Below are 24,235 nucleotides of genomic sequence, written 5' to 3' on the forward strand. Positions count from 1 at the left end.
TTTTGTCATGATAGAAGTTTAACACAAGGTTTCTTTTTAATCACCAAGTATCAAGGTATGATACTTTTACTTAGTCCATGCAACAACCAAGTGAAGTTTAGGTGCTAGTCAAAGGTTGACAAGTGTCAAGTTTTGCATGACCACATAACCTAAATCTTTTAGTAGTATTAAGAGTGAGGTCAATATGTTCTTTTATAGAGTATTACAATCTCATACTTCCCTATCAAGTTTCGTTTTGGAAGACACCTAAGACCTAAAAAGCATACATCTCGACAACCTACTACCTTAAAGACAAGAGCTTCATGAACTTGAAAATACTAGACAACAGACTAGCCCACATTATAGCTACCTCATGCAAAAATACATCTATGCCAAATACAGGTCAAGTTAGTCACATTAACCCCAACTTGGGTCATGTAAATGCTAACTTACTCACAAAAGACATAAAAACTCTGCCCATTCATGGCACATCCTTTAACAAACTGCTTATGTGAATTACAACCTTTTCTCACTCCAATGATTACTTATACTAGCCTATAAAACCACTAAACGTCACTAGGTATAGATACATTCTCTTCTACTTCACCATTTCACTGCTACATCACATAATGACTTGGGCGTTAGAGTGCTTACATGTGGACGCCACCTTCCTCCTCCTACATTGACGCACTAATTCAAACTTCTAGCGGTCCTCTCATTCACCAATCAAACAAGCTTGTAGATTGTAAAACCAGATACTTCTCAATTTAATTAAATCCAATTCAATTAAATATTTGTTAGTTAATTAAATTATATTTAATTAACTAACCATTAAGTTAAATTACATTTAATTACTTGTTTAAAACATTTACTCAATATGTATCACCTTATAGAATCTTGCTTAATTGTTAATAATATTAAATAGCATATAAAAAATAATATTAAATATTATAAGGAATGATTGACATCTAGCTATTATTATCACTTAACCAATGAAAAAATAGGTGATCTCATTATGAGCTTTTAGAGGAGTGTGAATGATATAAACAAGATTCGATTCATGCATAATGAGAGTTGTCTTGAATTTTTTGATAGATTAAGATGTGAAATATGTGTAACCATGCGAGAATGGATAACATGTGATATTGAATCTGTTCACATTTAAACTTCTACTTGAGTATAAAAATTAAATAAATCGAACTTAATGAGAATGACACTATTATGTCTCTTGTTCAACTAAAGGATATGGAAGAAGAAACAAATTACTTTATTATGATAATTTTGGTTCCAAAAGTTAATAAATAATATTTACACAAATCCAACCCATTCCATACCATTTTGACAATTTTGATTAAATTGATAACAGAGTTGATCATATACCTTACCCAACCCATAATACATTTCGATCAACAACAAAAAAATGTTAAAAAATATATTATTAACAATTCATTGTTTATAAATATAAAACTAAAACGAACATGATACAAATGACAACATGGTAAACCTCAAACCCTAAATTTAGACTACATACATCTGTACCATAAAGTCCCACAGTACCATAATGAAAAACCTTTATATTTCTGGACAGCATGACTCGCTATAAGATGAACAAAATGAAGAGCACAAAATGCAGGAAGGCTAAGAATTTCATTTCTTGCCCAATCTCCATAGAATTTTCAAATCACGAAAGATCATATGGTTCTGCAGTTTCTGCTCGTGAATTCCTACCAAGCTGAGTGCAAGTTTCATCATCACCAGCCAAAATGCTTCAAATATATCCAGTCCGGTTATGCAGAATAACTATGGCTCGGCCCATAAGTGATGCAAATTCACCAGTATTTGCAGAAAGTCGCACAATATTTAATTGCACAACAGCACAGATGGTTTTTCCAATGAAATGCACCCTTATCTAACTCATGGATAATAGAGTAAAATGTATCTGATACACTTCATCCATTTGGCAAAAATATCAAGACAAACGCGAGCACATTTAACATGATTAGATGATCCTAGTCTGCATCACCAAGCCCATCACTTCCATCACCCCTCTTGGATATAGGAGTAAAATGTGAATTTGGTTTCTTCTTCTGAGAAGCAATTTCAGCATTCTTACGCAGAACAGCTCCAGGTGATGGATATGGTCGTTGTTGAAAGAGAGGACCCTGAAATTAATTGAGAGAATTTTTAAATCATGTTCTGGGGAAGGTCGGCAAACTTTGTGATTGTTTAAACACTGGACATTTTCGTGGATAACTACATTAAGTTACAAAAAATTTCTCAAGTATTGAGGAATCCATGGATACCAGATTGAAGGAATTCTTTTGGCTAAAAATGCATTAAAAACTAAGATATCAAATGGATCAACAAGAAAAGAAACTACACAAAAGATAAGAAAATAGTTCTGAAAATAGAAGCAAAAAGAAGACAAAACAATTTACATACTGTTGCTGTTGTGTCAGCCGCTCGTGGTTGCACACCTTTCAGACCCACGACCCTGAATTTAATTATAAATTCATATTTACTAATCACGTTTTTCTACTAAGCAATTCAGTATCAGACAAGAATTTTGAATGGTTCTTATGTATATATACAACACAATCACATACCAGCCACCACGAGGAGCATCAGAATAGGAGCTAGGGTCCATGGGATCCAACTCATCATCCTCTGTATAAGCACGTTTCTTGCCCCCTTTTCTACTTCCCTTATCAAATGGAGGTTTCGAACTGAACCTGGAGAGAGAAATTGGGATCAATACGTCCTTTATGGCTTCAGTAAAGAAAAGCTCAAAGATTTCAAGGAAAAATATCTTATAAAATAACTAATGAGATCTCTTCAATAATCTTCCATGAAATCTAAAGCTGAAGCAAATAAATATATAATTTTTCATCATTTCTAAATGCTAAATCAACCAAAATTTCAGTTTAAGATAGATGTAATGTAATTTTAGTGGAATTTTGATGAAAGAGATTGTATTTGATTCTCTGAAAAATCCTCTTTCATTGAAAACTATAATGGATACAACGTGCAACAATGATAGTTTTCTTCTCAAAAGTTCACTTCTCTTTATTTGTCATCGATCTTTTTTCATAGAATGCAAATTCCACTATTGAACTCTAAACAGTAGTTTTTTGATACGGAAGAGAACCTAAAAGAGAAGTATATTTGCAATACAAGTTTTAGCACAAGCAGACTAAAGATTTTTCATGATGGTAGAAAAAGAAAAGTTCTAAATGATGGATAGAGGAAATTGAAATTTAATGAAATCACTAGAGGTCATGCCCCAAGGATAGCAGCAATAAAATTGGCCAGATAACATCAACTGAACAGCAATAAAATTAGCCAGATAACATCAACTGAACAGCAATAATTGGTTGCTAACAATTTAATAGCACTAAGATCTTCATACAAAACTATACCTCTGTTTGCTAGCGTTTTTATCAGAATTTTCACAGGGATGTGCAGCACTTCTTTGCTGATTATTCACATTTGAGGACAAATATTGACATTGTGGAAGATTCAAAACTCTGCATTTGTTCATTTTTTTGATAATAAAAACCAAAACATAGATTAGAAACAAACATTTGCAGCTAATTCAGAAAATAAACATTAGGAAGCAGAAAAAATTTAAATTCTTGTATCTTGTTCAAGGTACGACAACCAATGTATGATTTAGGTAACTTTGGTATAAACTTGTAGCCGAAACAATGCAAGAATTCTCCAAAACTATCATGTTGTTTGGTTGGGATAATTTCTGAAGAAACAGTTGTCATTTTTTAAAAGCTCTCTCTGGAAAATTGCAAAAATAAGCAATTATTTCTTACTTATTTTTGCCATGATTGTCAAACATATACTAAGCCTTAGTCAGTAATCACTCTCTACCTTGTGCAATGATTGCAGTGACCCCATGCTTGAACAAGGCCAACACCCCAACCACCGCATTGCATGCAACGTGGTAAATTAGATGATTGATCATACCCACCACCAACAGACAAGTCTGAGTGATCCGAGACAACTTCCTGAGTTAAATTAGGTCGCTCCCATTGTGATACATGAGTTTTTGTATTGTAGTAATACTTATGACCTGAGGTAATACAAAGAATGAATTGATAAATTATAAAATTCATAAAACAGTGGCAAAATATATACGAAAATTTATAACCCAAATACAATCAGATCATGGGTAAACTAACCAAACAAACCACTCTAAAATTCATTTTGCAAGTGTTAAAACATTATATTTCTCTGAGAATAAACTAAAATATATACTGAACCAGATGGCAAACAATACATTGTGTAGGAAAGAAGTCCATCTTATTGCAATGATTATGGTACTTTAGGATATTTTCTGTATTCAGTTTTCTTATAAATAAGATCAGATTTTCCTGATTTATTAGAAGCAGAAATCACTGATTTTATAGGGATTCTGCCTAGGATCATGGCTGTAAATCCATCTATATTTAGTTTAATTTCCTGATTTATTAGAAGCAGAAATCCCTGATTTTATGGAATTTCTGCTAGAAATCCAGCCATATTCAGTTTAAATAAGTTTGTAATTCATCTTATTTTCACAATGAGAATAAATAGTATAAGAGCCGACTTTCTGAAAACCCAATTTACAAAATCACTATTGTCAGCCTCTCCTCATCATGACCAAACATGGCCAGCCCATTCACCAAGGAGCAACTTGAGGCAATGAAGAAACTATGTGACCAAACATTACTCACGATTTGAATTGAATGACTTAATTCTATCCAAATTTGTGTGAATTTCAGGCAGCAGATTCGGGGAGGATGATTGGCTGTGCTGAGCCAAGTGGTGAACTTTATTTGATCAAAGAAAGTACTTCAGCTCACCATAATGTTCCCTCTGCAAGTTCTGTTTTTCAATCTGTTTCGATGTCTAATGAAAATAAAATAATGTTATGGCATTTTCATCTCAGCCATCCATATTTTGTCTATCTTGAAAGGTTGTTTGCTCATTTTTTCAGTAATAAAATGATAAGAACTGGATCAGAAGTTTTAAAGAGACCGGAAAATTATTGATTGCACGTAAACTGAATCACAGGTTTTCAACAGACCTGCACTCTCCCCAACAATGATCAAATGTGATACCCACTCCTAACTCTTAGTCCTCTGTTATAACACCAACCTCCACTAGTAACTAACTAATTGTAATTTGTTATTAATTATTTCTGTTACAACTGCACAAGAGCCTTATGCCCCTGGACCCCTTATTTCTCCTACTATAGATCCTCATAATAGGAAGTCTCCCCTAAAGAATCCACCTTGTCCTCAAGGTGGAATTGATGAAAAGCAGCTTGAATATCTCCTGCTGACTCCCAACTGGCCTTGCAAGTCGGTAGCTTCTTCCACTTGACTAACACTTCCATCCATCTTCCCTATGTTGTCAGCTTGAATATACCTTTTTCCCTCTCACCATTGAAGACTTCTTGCATTTTTTCCGTAGCCCAATCCATTTCTTCATAGTAGCCCATGGCTAGCTTATCATAAGAATCCACCAAACACAACACTAAAGGGTAAAACACCCCTTAAACAATTCAAAACACCCTTAAAATGTCCTTATCAATGAGTAAATTTTCAAAAAAATTCCCTATTTATTCTTTGCAAATTGACTATCCTTCTTGGATATGAACATCTTAACCAATGTTTCCTTATTTTCATTCAAGCATCCCAGACACAAGTAAGATGTGGCAAATCATGTAATGGAAGGTCTAATCAAATCACATTCTCCTATGGTAAAATGATGCAACAAAGAAATGTCATTCCTAGAATAAATGTAAGTTATGATTCTTTTACCACTTACAATGGTCTTTTTATGGCAATGTAAGGTGTCCTCTCCAATAAATTTATCTCCTCTTCATCAACATTTCTCCAACAGCATTGTAATTTGTTTGATTGTCCTTGAATGATAATAAAGTTTGTGAGTAAGTAATTTTTTTTGATAGGCAAATGATAATTGTTAATTGTTAGTGGGGGGATTCGAACCCACACCCTCCTTATCACTCCAACCCTATATCCCTCCCCCCAAACCAAGACAATTAGCGAGGAATATCCATCTTTCTGCCAAATAGGATGTATTTAACTCACAAGTCATTATATACTTTTTTATGAGTGTCAACTACATAGTGTATGTAAATTGCTCCAGGTTGTTCAATTGTATGATAACGAAAATTATTCATTGATAAATGATCACTATGAGTCGGACTCAAGAATTTGTTCAATCATTTCTTTCTGTCGTTAAGGCAGAAAACTGAACAAATAATTCTCTTTCCTTATGATCAAAAGAATCAATGTTCGAGACCCAAGATTCTATGTTATCATCAATCCAATCACTATTCCTGTTTTTTATTTTTCTTATCAAGGTATAGATTGTTTTACTTGTAAGCCACCATCTTACAATAATATTAAATTCTAACAGAATTTAATAGATATAGGATATAAAGAGATGGGGATAGACAACTTGGAGTACATGTAGTCATTTTGTTAGGCACCCAATTTACAAGCAGTCAATAAAAAGATTAAACAAAGAGAATTGTATTAATATCGATGAAAGGAAAATTCAGCAGGCAAAGTTCCTACTGCCGCAGAGCAATGCTCCTTCAGAGAGCTAGTGCTCTCTGCCCATAACAAAATAACCGATTCACATCCAAAAAGGTACCCTCTCTCTCTCTACTCATTTCCTATATGTGGAAGAACGTATGTAAAGGATTTTGATGATGCCAAAGAAATTGTAGAAAACAAGAGGTCAAGTTAAAGCAAGGTGATCAAGAAACAAGAATCTCAGTATTTTAGATAAGTCTTGTCAACCTAGCTTTATATGTAAAAAGAAATCTTTAAAAATATTGCATAAGATTCTTGGCCATTTAAAATAAAGAATTTCAAGAAAACCCAAATATAATCTTTTATATTAATAAGGTTTTGAAAATAAAGGTTTTCTATATTTTGTTTTAATAAGGTAATTATTGTTTTTAACAGTCTGGTAATCGATTACTAGTACATGTAATCGATTACTAGTACATGTAATCGATTACCAGAGAATGAAACTCATATGATTCAAAATTTACTTATTAAAACGTGCTCTGGTAATCGATTACCAGAAGATAAAAATTTCAAAGTTTGAATTTAAATTTTACAACGTTCCAAACATTTTGAAAATAAACCGTTATAATCGATTACCAAGTGTTGTAATCGATTACCAGAGCCTATTTTCTGGAAAATTTTAGAAAGGCACAACTCTTCATGAAAAGTCATGACCTATGAAACAATCATCTATAAATACCAATAATTTTTCAGAAAAAGGTTACGAACTCAATTATGAAAAATTATCTTTACAATCACTTGGCCAAAAATCATTTGCAAATATTATCTAAAGAGTTCTACTAGATCAACAAAGTGTAAAATCCACTCTTCAAAGAGAGTTATTCTACTTCATTCATCTTTTCTATGGATCTGTAAAGGGGAAATTGTTGTTCTCCTTGGTGGTCTGTGATTCTCAACACGAGGAAAGAGAATTCCTAGGTGTTGGAGAATTTGAGTCTTGTAAAGGTTACAAGCATAGTGAAAAATCTCAAGTGGGTGACTTGAGGACTGGATGTAGGCAAGGTTGGCCGAACCAGTATAAAATCAAGTTTGCAATTCTCTATCCCTACACTTTTAATTTTGTTGTGAAGTTTTTGCATCATTACGTACAAATTGTTTATGATATTGATTTTATAAGAAAGAAGTTAGAAAAACTAATAAAGAGAAGAAAAATTAGATAACTTAATTCACCCCCCCTCTTAAGTTACACGAGGCTACTTGACTAACACTATATACCCAAAACCCCTTACACAATTGGCAATTCAATTGCATCCCTTGCCACTTCATCATTTTCAGCCCTCTCCAATTTCTCCTCACAGACTCTCCACACCTTGGACTTGAAAAATTGATCAACTAATTGCCCACTTGGACCCAAGTCCACTTTCGCAGTCCTAACACATTCTTTCTCTAATAATAAACCACTATTATTGATACACTCATCACAGACTCCTTTTGATGTTAGAAATATAAAATAAACAAAAACTCATACAAAGACACAATATTTTATGAGTTGAACCTGTTGTTTCATCTAGTGTCTCCACCCAATTTTCTGGAAGATGCAAAAATGACGGTGATTGCTCAGTTAAGTATGATCCGTGAGGTTTTTCCCATTGACTCTTCCCAGTACTTTCATTATAATAATAACATGCCCCACTTCCTGGATCTTTGGCCTCCACCTACATGCAAAATCAGAAATTCATGAGCTAGAAGTAGATGGTATTGATAAAATTAAAAATCCTAAAGAAATGAGGAATTGATAGAAATTTGCACATTTCAAACTTACAAGTTATAATGGGTGATATGATAACATTAACTATATACCTTCAAACCTAGCTGTAAAATTCTATCTTTTAACAGATTATTTCATTAGCAGGGTAGCCAACATATAATCTGTCATTTATCAAGCCTAAGATGTCCTTATTCCTCCATAATCAATACAAATACCAAACCTCTCAGTCAATATGACATGTTTTACATTTCTTTTCTGTTTTACAAAAAATTATACACAGGGTTGTGGTGATGAGTGATGACTAAATATGTAGCAGCTATGACACTCAAATCTTAATTCTGTTTTTTTGTTGTCAAAACTTGGTTCTAATTAAAAAAAGACCAGCAATAATAGGAGATTTAGAAAAGCTAAAGGCATATGCAAAGAAATTTTCCGCATAAAGGCAAACTTTAATAACAAGTGATACACACCCATCCTGAAGGTAACTTTTCTTTTCCCGCAACTTCAGCTGCAGTGCCTTTCTGAAACTCAGAAACAGGTAATATGTAAGGTATTTGAACAGATTGAAAAAAAAAATATTGTAAAACACTTAAAAACATGAGAGATGAAAATAGAATTCTAATTTAAAAGTGCGGCACTATAATTTTAAAAGCTAGTATATCACAGTTCAAACCCAAATAAAATTTGCAGCACGATATTGTGAAATGAAACCTCAAAAATAGGAGGGGAGAAAATGAATAATGATAACAGAGATAAATTAAGATCAATATTCTTACAATATCTGCAATGCATGTGTCATCTTTAAGAATACCCCTAGCTTTCAACCTCTGCTTGAGGTACTCAGGCAATTCTTTAGCTGCAGGTTTTTGTTCTGAACCTTCATCAAGAATAGATTCGGGCTGACCGACAGCATTGCTACCTTCACATTCCCAAAAGCAAAAAAGTTTAAGGTATACTCAATGGCTCAGTTATCACAATTCTAGAGTGCAACAGCATGACTAAAATCACTTTGAAATTAAACTTACCTCCAGTAGTATTAAGTTTAGGAGCATCATAATAGGCACCTCCACCAGGTACACCATATCCATTACCTATTTCTGTGTTACCTGATACAAAAAGCATATAATCCCAAAGAAACAATATGAACTCATTACAATAAAAGTACAAGCATAGCTAAAATTAATCAACAATAGTTAATGACTGATGTTAAAGGAATATGAAAATATGAATGAAAAAACCACAGCTAAAACTTTTTATAATTCAGATCAAGGTTTGGTCTCCTGCTTAAATGCAATCAGAGCAAAGATCTAGCTACTGTAGACCATATGTTCACATGCCCCTCCACAGTTTGAAGGTTAGGAATGTTGTACACAATGTAAAGTGATGTAAAAGCCAAATCATACTATTTTCAACACTCGACATTGGAGGGAAAAGAATAAACAAAAGAGAGCAGAATTATATGATATACTTGAATATTAGGGTTTGAGAAAAATAGTGTGTGTGTTACACACTTCTTTCCTTTTTCATTATTTATATAACATTGAGTACATAAAGTATGTAAAACCCTAGGAGTCTAAGACACACATCAGACATATATCAAAAGAAGAAATAACAGAATACAAAGGCTACTCTAATAAGCTATTCTAACACTCCCCCTCAAGCTGGAGCATATAGATTGTATGCACCAAGCTTGGAACATAAAAACTGAATGCGAGGCCCCCTCAATGACTTAGTCATAACATCTGCAAGTTGTTCATTGGATGTGACAAATTCAGTGACAATTTCCTTAGACAGCAACTTTTCTCTAACAAAATGACAGTCAACTTCTATATGTTTGGTTCTCTCATGAAATACTGGATTGGAAGCAATGTGGAGCGCAGCCTGATTATCACAATACAATTTCATTGGATGGCCTTCACAAAAATTTAACTCTTGAAGAAGTTGCTTAATCCACATAAGCTCACAAGTAATTAAGGCCATAGCACGATATTCAGCCTCAGCACTAGATCGGGCAACAACATTTTGCTTTTTACTCTTCCAAGATATGAGATTTCCACCTAGGAATACACAATAACCAGTAGTGGAACGTCGGTCTATGGGACATCCTGCCCAATCAGCATCACAGTATCCAGAAATCCTACTGTCTCCTTTATCCTCATACAGTAATCCTTGTCCTGGAGCCTTTTTGATATATCTAAGAATACGCAAAACAGCATTCCAATGATCGATATGAGGAGCCTGCATAAACTGACTAACAATCCCCACTGCAAAAGAGAGATCAGGTCTTGTAATTGTAAGGTAAATGAGTTTTCCAACCAATCTCCTATACCTTTCTGGATCTGCAAACGGTTCACCTTGATTAGTCATTAGTTTTTGGTTAGGATCCATAGGACTATCAATGGGTCTCCAATCAGTCATGCCTGTTTCCTCTAAAATGTCCAAAGCATACTTCCTTTGAGAGATCACAATGCCTTCCTTTGATTGGGCAACCTCGATACCAAGAAAATATTTTAGAGGTCCCAAATCTTTGGTCTGAAAATGGTTAAACAAATGTTTCTTCAATTGAGAGATTGTAGATACATCGTTTCCTGTAATCACTATGTCATCGACATAAACAATCAAATAAACACATCTCCCAGGTGAAGTATGACAGTAGAAGACTGAGTGGTCTGCTTCACTTCTTTTAAGCCCAAAGTCTTGTACAACATGACTAAATTTTCCAAACCAAGCTCGAGGAGATTGTTTGAGGCCATAAAGAGATCTTTGCAATTTACAAACTAAACCAGACTCCCCCTGAGCAACAAATCCAGGAGGTTGCTCCATGTAAATTTCCTCCTCCAACTCACCATGAAGGAAGGCATTTTTAATGTCTAATTGGTGGAGAGGCCAATGACGAATAGCTGCCATAGCCAGAAAGAGACGAACAGTAGGAAGCTTGGCCACAGGAGAGAAAGTGTCACTATAGTCGAGGCCGTAAACCTGAGTATATCCCTTTGCCACCAATCGGGCTTTGAGCCGATCAACTGTACCATCAGGGCCAACCTTAATAGCATAGACCCATCTGCATCCAACTGGTTGTTTCCCAGGAGGAAGTGGAACTAACTCCCATGTACCACTATGCTCAAGAGCTTGCATTTCATCAATCATGGCTTGTCTCCATCCAGGATGACCAAGAGCCTCATGAACATTTTTAGGAATGGTAAGAGGAGATATAGAAGAGACAAAGGAGAAATACAAGGGGGATAAGCGATGATAACTCAGAAAACTATAAATAGGATGAGGGTTTCGAGTAGACCGAATACCTTTTCGAAGAGCAATGGGCCATCCTGAGTTATCCTCACTAGGATCCGTAGCAGGGACATCTGATGGTGAAGGACATGAAACAGGTGACTCTTCAGGTAATGTTGGATCAATTTGTCGTGCTCGACGTTGATATGTGACAAGAGGAGGTGGAGTAGCTTGAATAGGAGTAGTTTCGGGAATAATAGACTGAGTAACCTCTTGGTTATGAAGTGAAACTTGAGGTGGAATGGGAACATGAGAACAAACTGGTAGCACCTGTTGTACTGAAAGAGAATCATGAGTGGTGCGTGAGAAAAATGAAGTTTGTTCAAAGAAGGTGACATCTGCAGACATGTAGTATTTTCTGGTCTCTGGAGAGTAACACTTATACCCTTTCTGAAGACGGGAATAGCCTAAGAAAACACACTTAATGGCTCTAGCAGATAGTTTATCCAAACCAGGAGAGACATTATGGACAAAACAAGTACACCCAAAGACCCGAGGTGAGACATGAAACAAGGGTTCTTTAGGATAGATAATGGAGTAAGGGATTTTATTTTCAAGGGAAGAAGAAGGCATTCTGTTTATTAAAAAACAAGAAGTGAGGATTGCTTCACCCCAATGATGTACCGGAACATTTGCATTGAGCATTAGGGTGCGTGCAGTCTCCACAAGGTGCCTATTTTTCCTTTCTGCTATTCCATTTTGCTGGGGTGTATGTGGACATGTAGACTGATGTAAGATACCCTGTGAGGATAGGAAAGAAGACAATTCAGAAGAGAAATATTCTTTAGCATTGTCACTTCTAAAGATTTTAATTGTTCTCCCAAATTGGTTTTTGATCTCATTGAAGAAAGACATGAAAATAGACAACAGTTCAGAACGATCTTTCATTAGATATACCCAAGTACATCGAGAAAATTCATCAATAAATGTTATGAAATATCTGAAACCAAAAGATGTTACACGACTTGGACCACAAATATCAGAATGAATGGTAGTGAAAATTGAGTACATCTTTTATCGGTTTGCTTGGGAAAAGATGATCTAACATGTTTGCCTAATTGACATGATTCACAACCTAACTCTTCTAAATTTTTAAGATTAGGAACCAAAAGTTTCAGCTTGGATAGACTTGGGTGACCCAAACGGTCATGCAGGAGCTTGGGTGACAAAGCAGCAACACAAGACACAAGAGGTTGTGTTTCAAAATAATAGAGACCACTAGATTCATGTCCTTCACCAATCTTCCGATCCGTACCACGTTCCTGAATAACAAAAGATTCAGCATTAAAGGTTACCGAACAATTTAAAGACTTGGTTAACTGACTTAAAGAGATTAAGTTGAAAGAACAATTAGGGACAAATAACACAGAGTTTAAATTTAATGAGGGAGACAGAGAGACTTGACCAATTCCTTTGGGAGCAATTTTGGATCCATCTGCTAAGGTAATTAGTTGAGGGGATTTAAGTGGAGACATGGTAGAAAACATAGACCTATTACCAGTCAGGTGATCAGAGGCTCCTGAATCAATGATCCATGGACTTTGATTTGCAGTTGAATGAGAAATACAAGCTGTAGAAACAGTAGTGGTAGAGAAAGATTGAGCTTGATTCATAGATTTCCATTGAAGAAATTTCTGATAGTCATCTTTAGGGACCATTCTATTAGTTTTTCTCAATTTCTTAGACTTGGACAGATTTGGAAAACCATGAAGAGAATAACAATTCTCTTGGATATGACCTATCCTCTTGCAGTATGAGCATTGAGGACGAACGTTTCTCCCTTGACTAGAAACCATTGCAGAAGCTTCAACCTGACCTGGAGATGCCATACGAAGAAGAAGGAACAACTAGAGAAGATGAACAGTAACCGCAACTCAAAGAGAAGATGAACAGTGACCAAGACCCAAACGACCAACTGGAACACTAAACTGAGGTCTGAAACAGACCCAGAAGGCTCAGGCGAGCACAACGGTGGCGGCGTGGCGGACTTCCGGCGACCAGGAGGCGGCGCGTGAGACACACGCGCTTGACGGACAGACACTTGGGGCGGCGCGTGGGAGCGCGTGGAGGCTTGGATGAGCTCGAAACCAGCAGGGTTGGGTTGTGCTCAACGAGGCGCACAAAACCCTAAGTTCGCCGAAGAATTTGGTCGCCGGAGGCGGCGGCGGACGGTGGCCGGCGGCGGCGGACGCCGGCGAACAGCGGCGGCGGACGAACGACAGAGCGGGATCGGACCCGCTCTGATACCAACTTGAATATTAGGGTTTGAGAAAAATAGTGTGTGTGTTACACACTTCTTTCCTTTTTCATTATTTATATAACATTGAGTACATAAAGTATGTAAAACCCTAGGAGTCTAAGACACACATCAGACATATATCAAAAGAAGAAATAACAGAATACAAAGGCTACTCTAATAAGCTATTCTAACAGATATATAGGGAAGAAAAGTAGTAACTAGAAACATTGATTAGAAGCAAGGAAATAAAGAAAAATCTTATCTATGTCGATATGTCCTTACATCCCTTGAAACCCATTAATAAGTAAAATTATATTCATATATAAATAATAAATCCACACAAATACCAAATAGCACCCAATGATTTAAATTATTAGTATAAATAGGAATATTAAATTATTTGTATAAATAGGAATATTAGTGACATGTTCGGAAGAGCTTGTTTACAGTTTATTTGGATTACTATATGACATAAACACTACTGTAAGTATTTGGGAGAACTTATGAAAAATAGCTATATGTTCATGAATCATGAGTTATTTTCAGCTTATTTCAGTAGCTTTCCAGGATAGCTTATGAATAAAACTTACAACTTGTTCGGAAACAATTTAATTCTATTTCCTCTTTGATTATAGGAACAGCTTATAGATAAATGCTTACATAATGAGCATTTATTCAATAAGTACATATTTAAGTTGTTTAGCCAATCACACACTGGGTTAGAGTAAATTTGTACGATAATATCTATCAATCATATTAATTATCTTTCTTGCTTTTCCTTTTCCTTTCTTAAAACTCTATAAATCCAATATGATGCTGAAGTGGTATGTATGATCTACCTTAAGGAGATTTTTCTTTTCTGTTGTATTGTGTTCATGGAACTCATTTCAATATCCTTTCCACTGTTTTCTTCCCTTCTTTCAGCTGTTCTCTCTCTTCTTGGTTTCTTCACAATATCTCCATCATTGTTCAAAATCAATATTTTAGATCTAGATTTATTGTTTTATAATTAACGCTCTCTCCCAGTAGACAGACGTTTCCTACTTGTTAGTTGTTACCCACCTTTCCTCTCCTATTTGATGTTACCCCTTATATAAAGATCCATTGAGGGAGACTGTAGAGAGGCATGAGTGACGCTGTAAGTTTGGGTGGCCTTATCTTGCCTGCTGTTATACACACATATATAGAGAATCAAACCATTATATCTGTTATTAGAATCTGTTACAACAGCACAGAATTATCATATTTATGTGAAGGGGACAGACCCGTGATTTTTTCTTAATTTTGATAAAGATATTCATTAAAAGGAAAGGACCAACACAATGGAAAAACAATTTTATGACAAAACAAAAGTCCTCTAGAGTTGAGCATCATGAAGTCCAAAAAATCAAAACTAGAGGGAGCAACATAAAATGAAATTAAGTCACAAATGAAGGTAAAGGCTGAACCGCTGAAGACTAGTATAAAGTAACACAACCACTCCACCAATAACATCAAGCCACCAATGCCACATTATCATTAAACAAGAAAAAGAAAAAAGAAGGTATAGAATTAAAAGCACTTGGTTAAAGTAACCTACAGACCTTCTGCATGTGCAGATTTCCCGCGCTTCACAGCCATTTCAGCCCTATGCTCAGTGGCCATTTTCAACAAATGCTCCTGTTTTTCAAAAAATAAAAACAGGATTGCACTTTGTCTTACTCTCATACTCCTTATAGAAAAATAAAATAAATAAACCCAATCATACATTTATAACACACCTTCAAAGCATTGGGATCACGACGCTCTGAGAATACATCTAAATTATCCTTGGTAGGTGAAGCAGCAGTTCTTCCCTCTCTAGAATGGCACAACACAAACATATAACTGAATAGTTCCCACTACCTCAGCCTGTTTGGATAAACTTTTCCTAAAACACTTATTGGAGAGAAAAAATAGGAAGAAAAATCAAAATAAACTTCTACATAAGCTAAAACTAGCTTATAAATAAGTCAAAAATAAGATTTTGCAGAAGCTAACTAGACAGAACTTCTACAAATTAGCTTATGCAAAAGCCAATTTCAGTTCACGGAGGAATTCATTTCATTTTTCTTTCTTATTTTTTTCTCCTACAAGTGCTTCTCAAAAAATGCTTACCCAAACCAGTAACCACCAACATTTCAATAAAGCATTTCACAGAACTGGGAAAACAAAAACAAAAACTCAATACACACCGTTGACTCCTAATGACATTTTGCGTTGCGATTTCCTGAAAATTAACAAAAACCGAAAACCATCAGAAGAATCAAACGAGAAGCAACCGAATAAAAGAGTTGGTTCAACGCTAGCATACTTGTTCACGCAACACAGCGTCCTGAGCAGCAACATCAATCTCCCCGTAGTGTTTGGAAGGCATGTGAGAAACAGTATCCACTTGGGCGTTGGGAGGGGCTTGACCGTAGTGAGAGAGGGTTCCTTGTGGGAAGTTATTAGGGGAATTGGGAGAAAAGTGATATTGAAGGGAAGGTGCGGCATGGGCGTAGTTTGGCCACGAAGGAACACCTGGAGGGAGTGGTTGATCTCGGGAATTCTCCATGTCTTTTCGGTTTGTTCTGTTTAAACTTTCAAGGCTGGAGGGTGCACTGTAAATAATCCTAGGGTTTGATCCACCGCAAGAATGAGGAGTGAGAGAGTCTGCGTTTGCGAATCAGATTAGAATTTTAATCCTTCCCCCTCTTATTATCTATGCTTTTTTAAGATTTTAAAAAGTTTTTAGTCCCTTAATTTATATAAAATTTTGATTTTAGTTTCTCTTAATTTTTTGTTTTAATTTAGCGTGTAGTTCAGCAGTAGGGATTGATCCACATTTAAGGAAGGTCAGGTGTTCGAATCCTACTTTGTGTATGCAGTCGCGTTAAATCTTGGGACTAGCTATCCCACCCTTTGATGTGCCTCTAACGTAGCGAGGATATTAGTTACTGCTATGGATGGTAGATACTTAAAAAAAAAAAAAAACTCAACATTGTTAACTGATGACATGGTTAACCAATTATCACATTCACTATGTCAAATAAACTTAAACCATCCTATATGAAATTTTTAAATTAAAATTTTTACTCGAAATTAAAACTAAAAAAATAAATAAATAAATTCATACAATCAAAAGACATGAAAGATCATGCCTCACTCATTTGTATTCTCTAGACTTGCGTTGCAACCTTACATGTGTCCATTTTCCATCACATTACCGCAACCACATGGTTTAGTTTTTCTTTTCCAATCTCAACCTTTGTTGCAATAAGCAAAATTTATATTGACATCAATCTAAATCTATTGTGTTGAACACATCCCCAACACATTAAAATTGAGAAATGTAAAATAGTAATAATATTCGTTTTATATCTTTCGCCCAATCGACACTACATTTGTTCTCTTTCCTTTTGGCTTGCTTCTTCTCTCAACAACCATAATTTGATCATTATCATCAATCAAGCCACTAATGATCGTTGTCGTCGATCCAACAAAGTACAATAGGGGTGCGTATTACGATTCTATTTTTTCTAAAATTCAAATTAATGTTGATGTTGTTTTAAATCACCTGCACGTCATGCATCAATTAATTTAGCCTAATTTAGACATTCATGCTATTCATTTGTTTATATTAACCTAACTTAGATATTGAGGTGTAGAAAGGAGCATTGTGGATGGAGCATTGATTAGCATGTGTTTAATATGTGGTCACGTTATTTCATTATCTTTAGTCTCAATTTAGTAAAGGTTTTTTTAAAATGTAATAAGGTCAACATTTTTATCAAACATTATTTTTTTGATCAATGGAAACAAAAAAGAAGAAAATTAAACAACTCTAACAAAAGGGATAACATGAACCAACATATGTGTCTCAATGGTAGTAGGACAAAAGTGCCAAAAAGTCCAAGACACATTGGATAGAACGCTAGCTCTTACAAACCAATCTGCAATGTCATTACTTTCTTTGTAGGTATGAAAAAAAAAGTTAAATTCCAACCAAGATCCATGTGTGATCCAGTTCTCTCAACCATAGCTGCATATGGTTGCATGTTATTGGTTACAAAAAGCACTAGCACTAGGGAAACTTTGGAATAAATTTCACACACCAAGTTTGAGAACCCTTTTGACCAAGCCAACATAACATTGAGATAAATATAATGAAATTCATTTCTAACTTCTTGGGGAACGCAAGTTACTGCAACATTCAACTACCACAACCCATTCTAATAATATCCAATATCGTGAGATTTGCATCCTAAATATTCTAGATTGCATTTATACTATTTGAATGCAATATATTTTGGACTATCATTAAATATCTTATAGGCGATGTTGTCATGCTATCAAGGTGTCTTTGAAAGACAATGTATCATGTTTGTATTTTATCCAAAAAAAATTATTTGCTTATAATTGGTAAAAATTATTTGCTTATAATAAAAAAGACGAAAGTTATAGTTTTGAATATTTGAGATGACAATTTGGATCTACAATGTATATTGTTCATTAATTTAAAATAGATTGGTTTTGATATTCATTTGTTCATTTTCATTTAACTTATAAAAAAATGCATTAACTAGAGTAAAAGGGAAGTTACAGTTTGCTAATTTTCATGATTAATAAGAGCATATCAATAAAATTTTATTATAAAGATAAACTAGAATTCATGTACAATAGGAGTATATCAATAATCAAATGCTCCCAAAATTAAAGTTTAAAAGAAAAAAGGAGTAGGTAACAAAGATTGCATCAAAAGTTAAAAAACAAAAGTATGATATCAACTCCAATCTCGATGGTTTGCATAAAAATAATATTATAGCTTTCTCCACCTACTTGCATATTTTTTGATCTACTTGTAGTAACTTCAACATTTAATACCTGAAACATAACTTGTTAAGTATTTTAAAAGAATGATAATTTATTGTGAAATTAAATTTTTTTAAGCATTTTAAATATAAGACAAGGAAAATAAATTGTCATGTTACCTGTTTATTTGTAATTCATTTGATAATAGAATCATTTGGCAAGTTTATCACTAACTTAGATGGTAGGGCCATAAGTAGGTTCTTATAGCTTCTGCTATTGCAACCATATAGGTGACATTTGCCACATCTATTTGAAATGTGTGTTCCCCGATACTTTGATGGATTCAACTCTTCATCAGGCTCCCTTCTTCTAAGTTTTTCAGACCAGCCAAGCCCCCACTTAAACAAAGGAGGCAACATATCTTCATTTTCAGTCTTGGGCCACATATTTTGACCTTTAATAGGACTTATGATTTGCTCGTAACATTGTTAATATGCCTCTTTTTTTTGTAGTATTGGTGTACATACATTTTAAGATTATCACCTTTATAACAAATGGTAGCCACAACATGCCTATAAGGGATTCCTACCAACTCCCAAAAATTACAAGAACAAGTACAAAGATTTAGATCTACAACAAACTTCTCGGTGAACAATATATGTGTCACCTCAAATTTTAACTCTTCAGCCTAGGTTGAAAATCAATTACAACTTAACTCCACCTTTTTATCTAGCCTTTTCCTTGGTTTAGGCATGACATTTCCAGGGTATTTGGATAATTTTTCATTAAGTGCAACAAACCTACCCATCAAATAAGTCCTTATCCATTCAAACATGGTTATTATTGGTTTGTCCCTAGCAATTAATATTTGATTGTTAAATGTTTCAGACAAATTATTCATTAACACATCATGTTTAGGATAATAACTGAAAGCATGCTTATACATGCTTTTGTTGGAATTCTCATTAACCACTTGTGTGCCTTGGCATCAATTGTCTTTAACTCATTCATTTTCTCATTCCATCATTTAATATATGTGGCTTTGGCAGCTCCCATCATGAGGTGTCTCATTAATATCCCTCCCCCAAACATCTTTTTGAAATTGACATAAAGATGTCTCAAACATAATCTATGTTTTACACCTTCGAATAATTCTTCAAATACTTGAATTAGCCCCTGCCAATAAATAACAAATAAACACATGAGTTTTAACTAATGATTATAATAAGTTAAATATAAGTAAAAATCATTCAATTGTTGTCTCAATTGTTAATAAATATCTTCTACTAATTTGAGATAAAGATCCATCTATTTGTAGCAACACCTCCAATGTCTTATAACAAAAGAATAAGAAACCATCTCCAACTTTCTTTATTCTTTATCTCCACAATTGCAAAATACTATAGGAGAATATTGATCATTTGGGTCTCTCCCCACTGTTGTCAATTATTAGTCACCATACTTTGTCTTTAAATGACAACCATCAACACCAATAAATGGCCTACAAGCACTACGAATTCCCTTCTTACATCCCTCTAAGCACATATAGAAGCTCCCAAACCTAGGTTGTAATGTGGAGTCAGATCTAATTAATTGCATTTTGCTAGTATTCCTAACACTCACCCTTTTCAATTCAACATTATAATTCCATAATAATGTGTATTGCTTTGTTGCATCTCCTTCCACAATCTCTGATGCAATCATTTTAGCCTTGAAAGCATGTGACATAGTGATACCAGTTGAGTAAGTTTTCCATATATCACTAACAATATCAGTTAATCTTAGCTTATCATTTGTCTTTAACTTGTCCACCATTATCGTGGCTACCCATTTAGATTTGGCATTTTTGTTATCAAATACCATACCACATGTGTGTTTGTCAACAAGAGTCTTTATTTGATAAGTGTATGTATTTCCTACCCTACTCACAAGAGCCTTAAATCCACAATTGGCCTTACATCTTGCCCTCACTTTTTTAGCATTATTTTTCACAAATTTTAGTTTTCCCATTCAACACAAAATGCTCCAAAATTGCCTCCTTAAATTCATTTAAAAAGGACAACTCCATGCTCATTTTGAATTTGAAATCCTTGTGCATTTCTTTCTTCCTAAATTTGAGATATTTTGGCTTAGGGTCTGCATCATAATTTAAATCATCTTCACCACTATCCAAGTCATCATTTACATATTCTTCCTCCATGGCATGCACGTTCTCTATGTTTGTTAGAACCAAATTTTTTGCCTAAGATGCCTTGAGGTAATTAACATTTTCCCCCTTATTGTCATCTATTGAAACATGAACAATTTCCATTGTCGCATGTCCTTTCATAGATGAAACATAAGGTTTCTTTGTAGGCATCGCCTTCTTAAGGCTTTTTCCATAATTATCTCTCATATCACATCTTCTCTCAATTTCAAATCCATCATCCAGTCCTAAATCCCTCTCCTCCTCACTATCACCAAAATGAACACTTTTCGCATCATTGCTACTATCATCAACATTCATATTAGCATCACTTTCCTCTCGAATTGGTCCTTTACACATATTTTTGCTCACAACTTTACCAACCATTTCATTTCTATCCTTATCAGTATCTTTATTTGTCTCTTTACTTGCCACACTCATATCTTCTACATATAAGTGAACTGCATAATTGTTACAAATTGCAAAGTTAGCCATCTCGAGTGCATGGCTATCCAAAGTAATGTGTTTTATGCCATTATCAAAGCTTATCCCATTTTTTCCACCATAACTTCACATTATTCACATAACCTAATTCATTCACCATTGACATGGCTTCAAAATAAGACCAAGTGTTTATGTCCAGATCATGGTATACACGAATATCTCCCTCCAAATATGTCAAATTCGGATCTTTCACAAATGATTCTTGATGGTGAATATTCAATACAAAACTCATACCTACAGTATATGCAACAAACAAAGATAAAAGTAATTAAAAATTAATTAAAAGATTAAATTCAAACAATGATTATCTTGTAGTCCCACACCCAAATCACTCGCAACATCCTTAATTGAAAAATTCAAACAAATACATATAACAACAAAATTCGTAAGAATAACAAATACAAGAGAAAACCTACTTACTTTCAGTATAAGACTCCACATAGCCAAACAATCCCTTGTGCAACAAAGTTACTCACTCAGCACGATGCATTCGCAAGACCCATAAACAGAAGTTTCCACCCCCATCAATTGGCCAACAAGAGAATCTTTTTGGCTAGCACGCCACTAGTACATGCCCAACACTCAACAACAAAGGTAGGATAATGCAAGCCTTGATAAATTGAATTCAATACTCCTTGTCCTTTTAATGATGGAGCAAGCAATTAGAACGCAATGTCTTTATTCATATAAGTTGAAACATGACCTTTATTCTTTCACGTTGCCACAAGCTCTTGGTTCACGTAACTGTCATGATTCTAATAGGGATTTCTAATAAGGTTTTTGTATGCTAATTTTAATTTTATATTATTTTTCTTAGTTTTAATTTTCAGTAAAATATATTAATTTAAAAATAAGTATAAGATCCACGTAGGATAATTTAAACATAACTAGCAAAGCTAATGTGTCTTATTGTTAGCCACATCACTGGTTAACAGAGTAAAATTAATAAAAGGATTAAAATCATTAACTCCTAAATAATAAGAGACTAAAACAAATACAAAAATTTAAGATGGACCAAAATAAAAATCTCATGTAAAATAAGGGACCAAAAACTTATTTAAGTCTTTTTTTAAAGGACTATTTTATCTTTTATTTATTTTTTACCATTAATTAAAAATACTCTATACATTAGTATTTTTTTAAAATTGTACTTTTGTTTATTTATTTTTTATTCATAAGTTTGGTCTCTTATTTTAAAATATAGACAATTAGTTCTTTTAGTTTTAAAATTTTAGTTTTTTTTGTTATATTAACATTTATTAATCATTAAATTTTAACATTTATTCATATTTAAGTGATGTGTCACTTAGTGGTATAACATTTAGAGATAAAAAAAACTAAAAAAAATATATGCAAATAAGATTTGTTAATAATAATAAAAAATATTAGTCACTCTTTAATGTATATACAAACAAAGATTTTTTTTATCCTAGTTTAAATTCTAATGTCACGTATCGTATCAGAGTACTCCTAGAACAAGGTCTAAGTCTCATCACTAATATCATCAAGGTATCATCGACATATTGTTGGATCACAACTTGAATCCCCTACCTACCAATCTTCATTCCCGAAAGTAAATTTTTGTTAACCATTTATTTAACTAGTCCTCTAAAACCTTCTACCACTATTAAAAATAAAAAAGGAGCCATTGGATCCCCTTGTCTTAAGCCTCTCTACACATTAAACTTTTGGGTTGCACTCTCATTAACTAACATAGATACAAAGGATGATTGAAGATATCCATGAACCCAACCAATCCATTTTGCACAGAATCCAAACCTCCTGAACATGTAAAAAAGGAATGGCCAATTGACCACATCGTATGCCTTTTCAAAGTCTGCTTTGAATACCAATAGGGGTTTCTTGTGACACTTTGCCTCATGAATTGTTTCATTCACCAACACAACACCGTCGAGAAGTCGCCTACCCTTAATAAACGTTGTTTGGGTTTCCTCTATTATGCTATGCATCACTGAGCTTAACCTCCTTGGTAACTCTGCAATAATCTTATACATCACTCCAATTAGGGAAATAGGCATGTATTCCCCAAGAATAGTTGGGACATCTTTCTTTAGAATCAATGCGATAAAGGAGGCATTTGACCCCTTAGTCAGCATCCCATTTGCGTGAAAATCTATCATGACTTTCATAATGTATCCCTTAAGAAGGTTCCAGAAGTGCTTCATAAATTTCATACTATAGTCATCAAGCCTAGGAGCCTTTGACCTTTCACACTCCCAGATTGTGCTTCTAACTTTTTCTTCCATGAATTCAACTACTAAGTTAGAGCTTTGATCAAAAGTCAAGCATTTAAGATTAACCTCATCTAATCTTACTCCTAGATTCGCTTGGGACCGGTACCTCTCTTGGAAAAATTGTTTAACTACCTGCTTTATTTGTTGTGGCTCTTCCACCCATACTTCATCTATCATTAGTCCTTTTAACCCATTGGAATTTCTCCGTTTATTAATGACAACATGGAAAAATTTAGTATTGCAATCACCAGCTTGTAGCCACCTTAACTTTGCTCTTTGTGCAAGAAGGGTCTCTTGAAATTTGCTCCATTTTCTCAACTCCCCAAATGCTATTGCCTTGACTCTAACCTCTTCTAATTCTAAATTCTACCCCTCAACTTTACCATCAAGATCAATAATAATTTTCTTAAAGTATGCAATCTTTCCCTCTAATTGACCAATATTTTCCTTACTTTAGTGCTTCACAACTAATTTGATTGCTTTTAACTTTTTTTTAGACAGATAAGGCCCACCCTTGAAATTCTAAGCTGTTGTACTTCTCGATAATGAATTCGTCAAAATCATCACAATCCAACCACCCATTGATAAATTTCAATGGCTTAAATCCCCCTCCCCCAATTAGCCAAAGATTGTCTTAAACCG

The 24,235-nt window shown here is 34.4% G+C and overlaps 1 protein-coding gene across 2 annotated transcripts; it reads right to left on the bottom strand.

Annotated features, from left to right (window-relative positions):
- Window positions 1-1,387: 1,387 nt before the first annotated feature.
- LOC109806046 (WW domain-containing protein) lies at window positions 1,388-16,542 on the bottom strand. Of its 2 annotated transcripts, XM_020368390.3 has the most exons (13): window positions 16,170-16,540; window positions 16,051-16,085; window positions 15,598-15,676; window positions 15,421-15,496; window positions 9,336-9,416; window positions 9,087-9,229; window positions 8,781-8,831; window positions 8,098-8,257; window positions 3,862-4,063; window positions 3,399-3,506; window positions 2,586-2,711; window positions 2,422-2,473; window positions 1,388-2,141 (listed from the first exon to the last, which is right to left on the bottom strand). In XM_020368390.3, the coding sequence occupies exons 1-13, from the start codon at window positions 16,410-16,412 to the stop codon at window positions 1,989-1,991; spliced, it is 1,509 nt and encodes a 502-aa protein (XP_020223979.1). In that variant the 5' UTR covers window positions 16,413-16,540; the 3' UTR covers window positions 1,388-1,988. The 2 variants fall into 2 exon arrangements, with proteins under 2 accessions (XP_020223979.1, XP_020223980.1); XM_020368391.2 differs by lacking the exon at window positions 2,422-2,473 and having other exon boundaries at window positions 16,170-16,542.
- Between the last annotated feature and the right edge of the window lie 7,693 nt (window positions 16,543-24,235).

The sequence above is a fragment of the Cajanus cajan genome, chromosome 7 (assembly GCF_000230855.2).
Source record: "Cajanus cajan strain Asha chromosome 7, NIPB_CcT2T_4, whole genome shotgun sequence".
Taxonomy (NCBI): domain Eukaryota; kingdom Viridiplantae; phylum Streptophyta; class Magnoliopsida; order Fabales; family Fabaceae; genus Cajanus; species Cajanus cajan.

Coding starts and splice junctions, on each gene's coding strand:
- LOC109806046 (XM_020368390.3), bottom strand. CDS start 16,412: ATGGAGAATTCCCGAGATCAACCACTCCCTCCAGGTGTTCCTTCGTGG. Junction 15,497..15,597: donor GTGATCCCAATGCTTTGAAG/GTGTGTTATAAA, acceptor TTTGAAAAACAG/GAGCATTTGTTGAAAATGGC. Junction 3,507..3,861: donor CACTGCAATCATTGCACAAG/GTAGAGAGTGAT, acceptor GAACAAATGCAG/AGTTTTGAATCTTCCACAAT.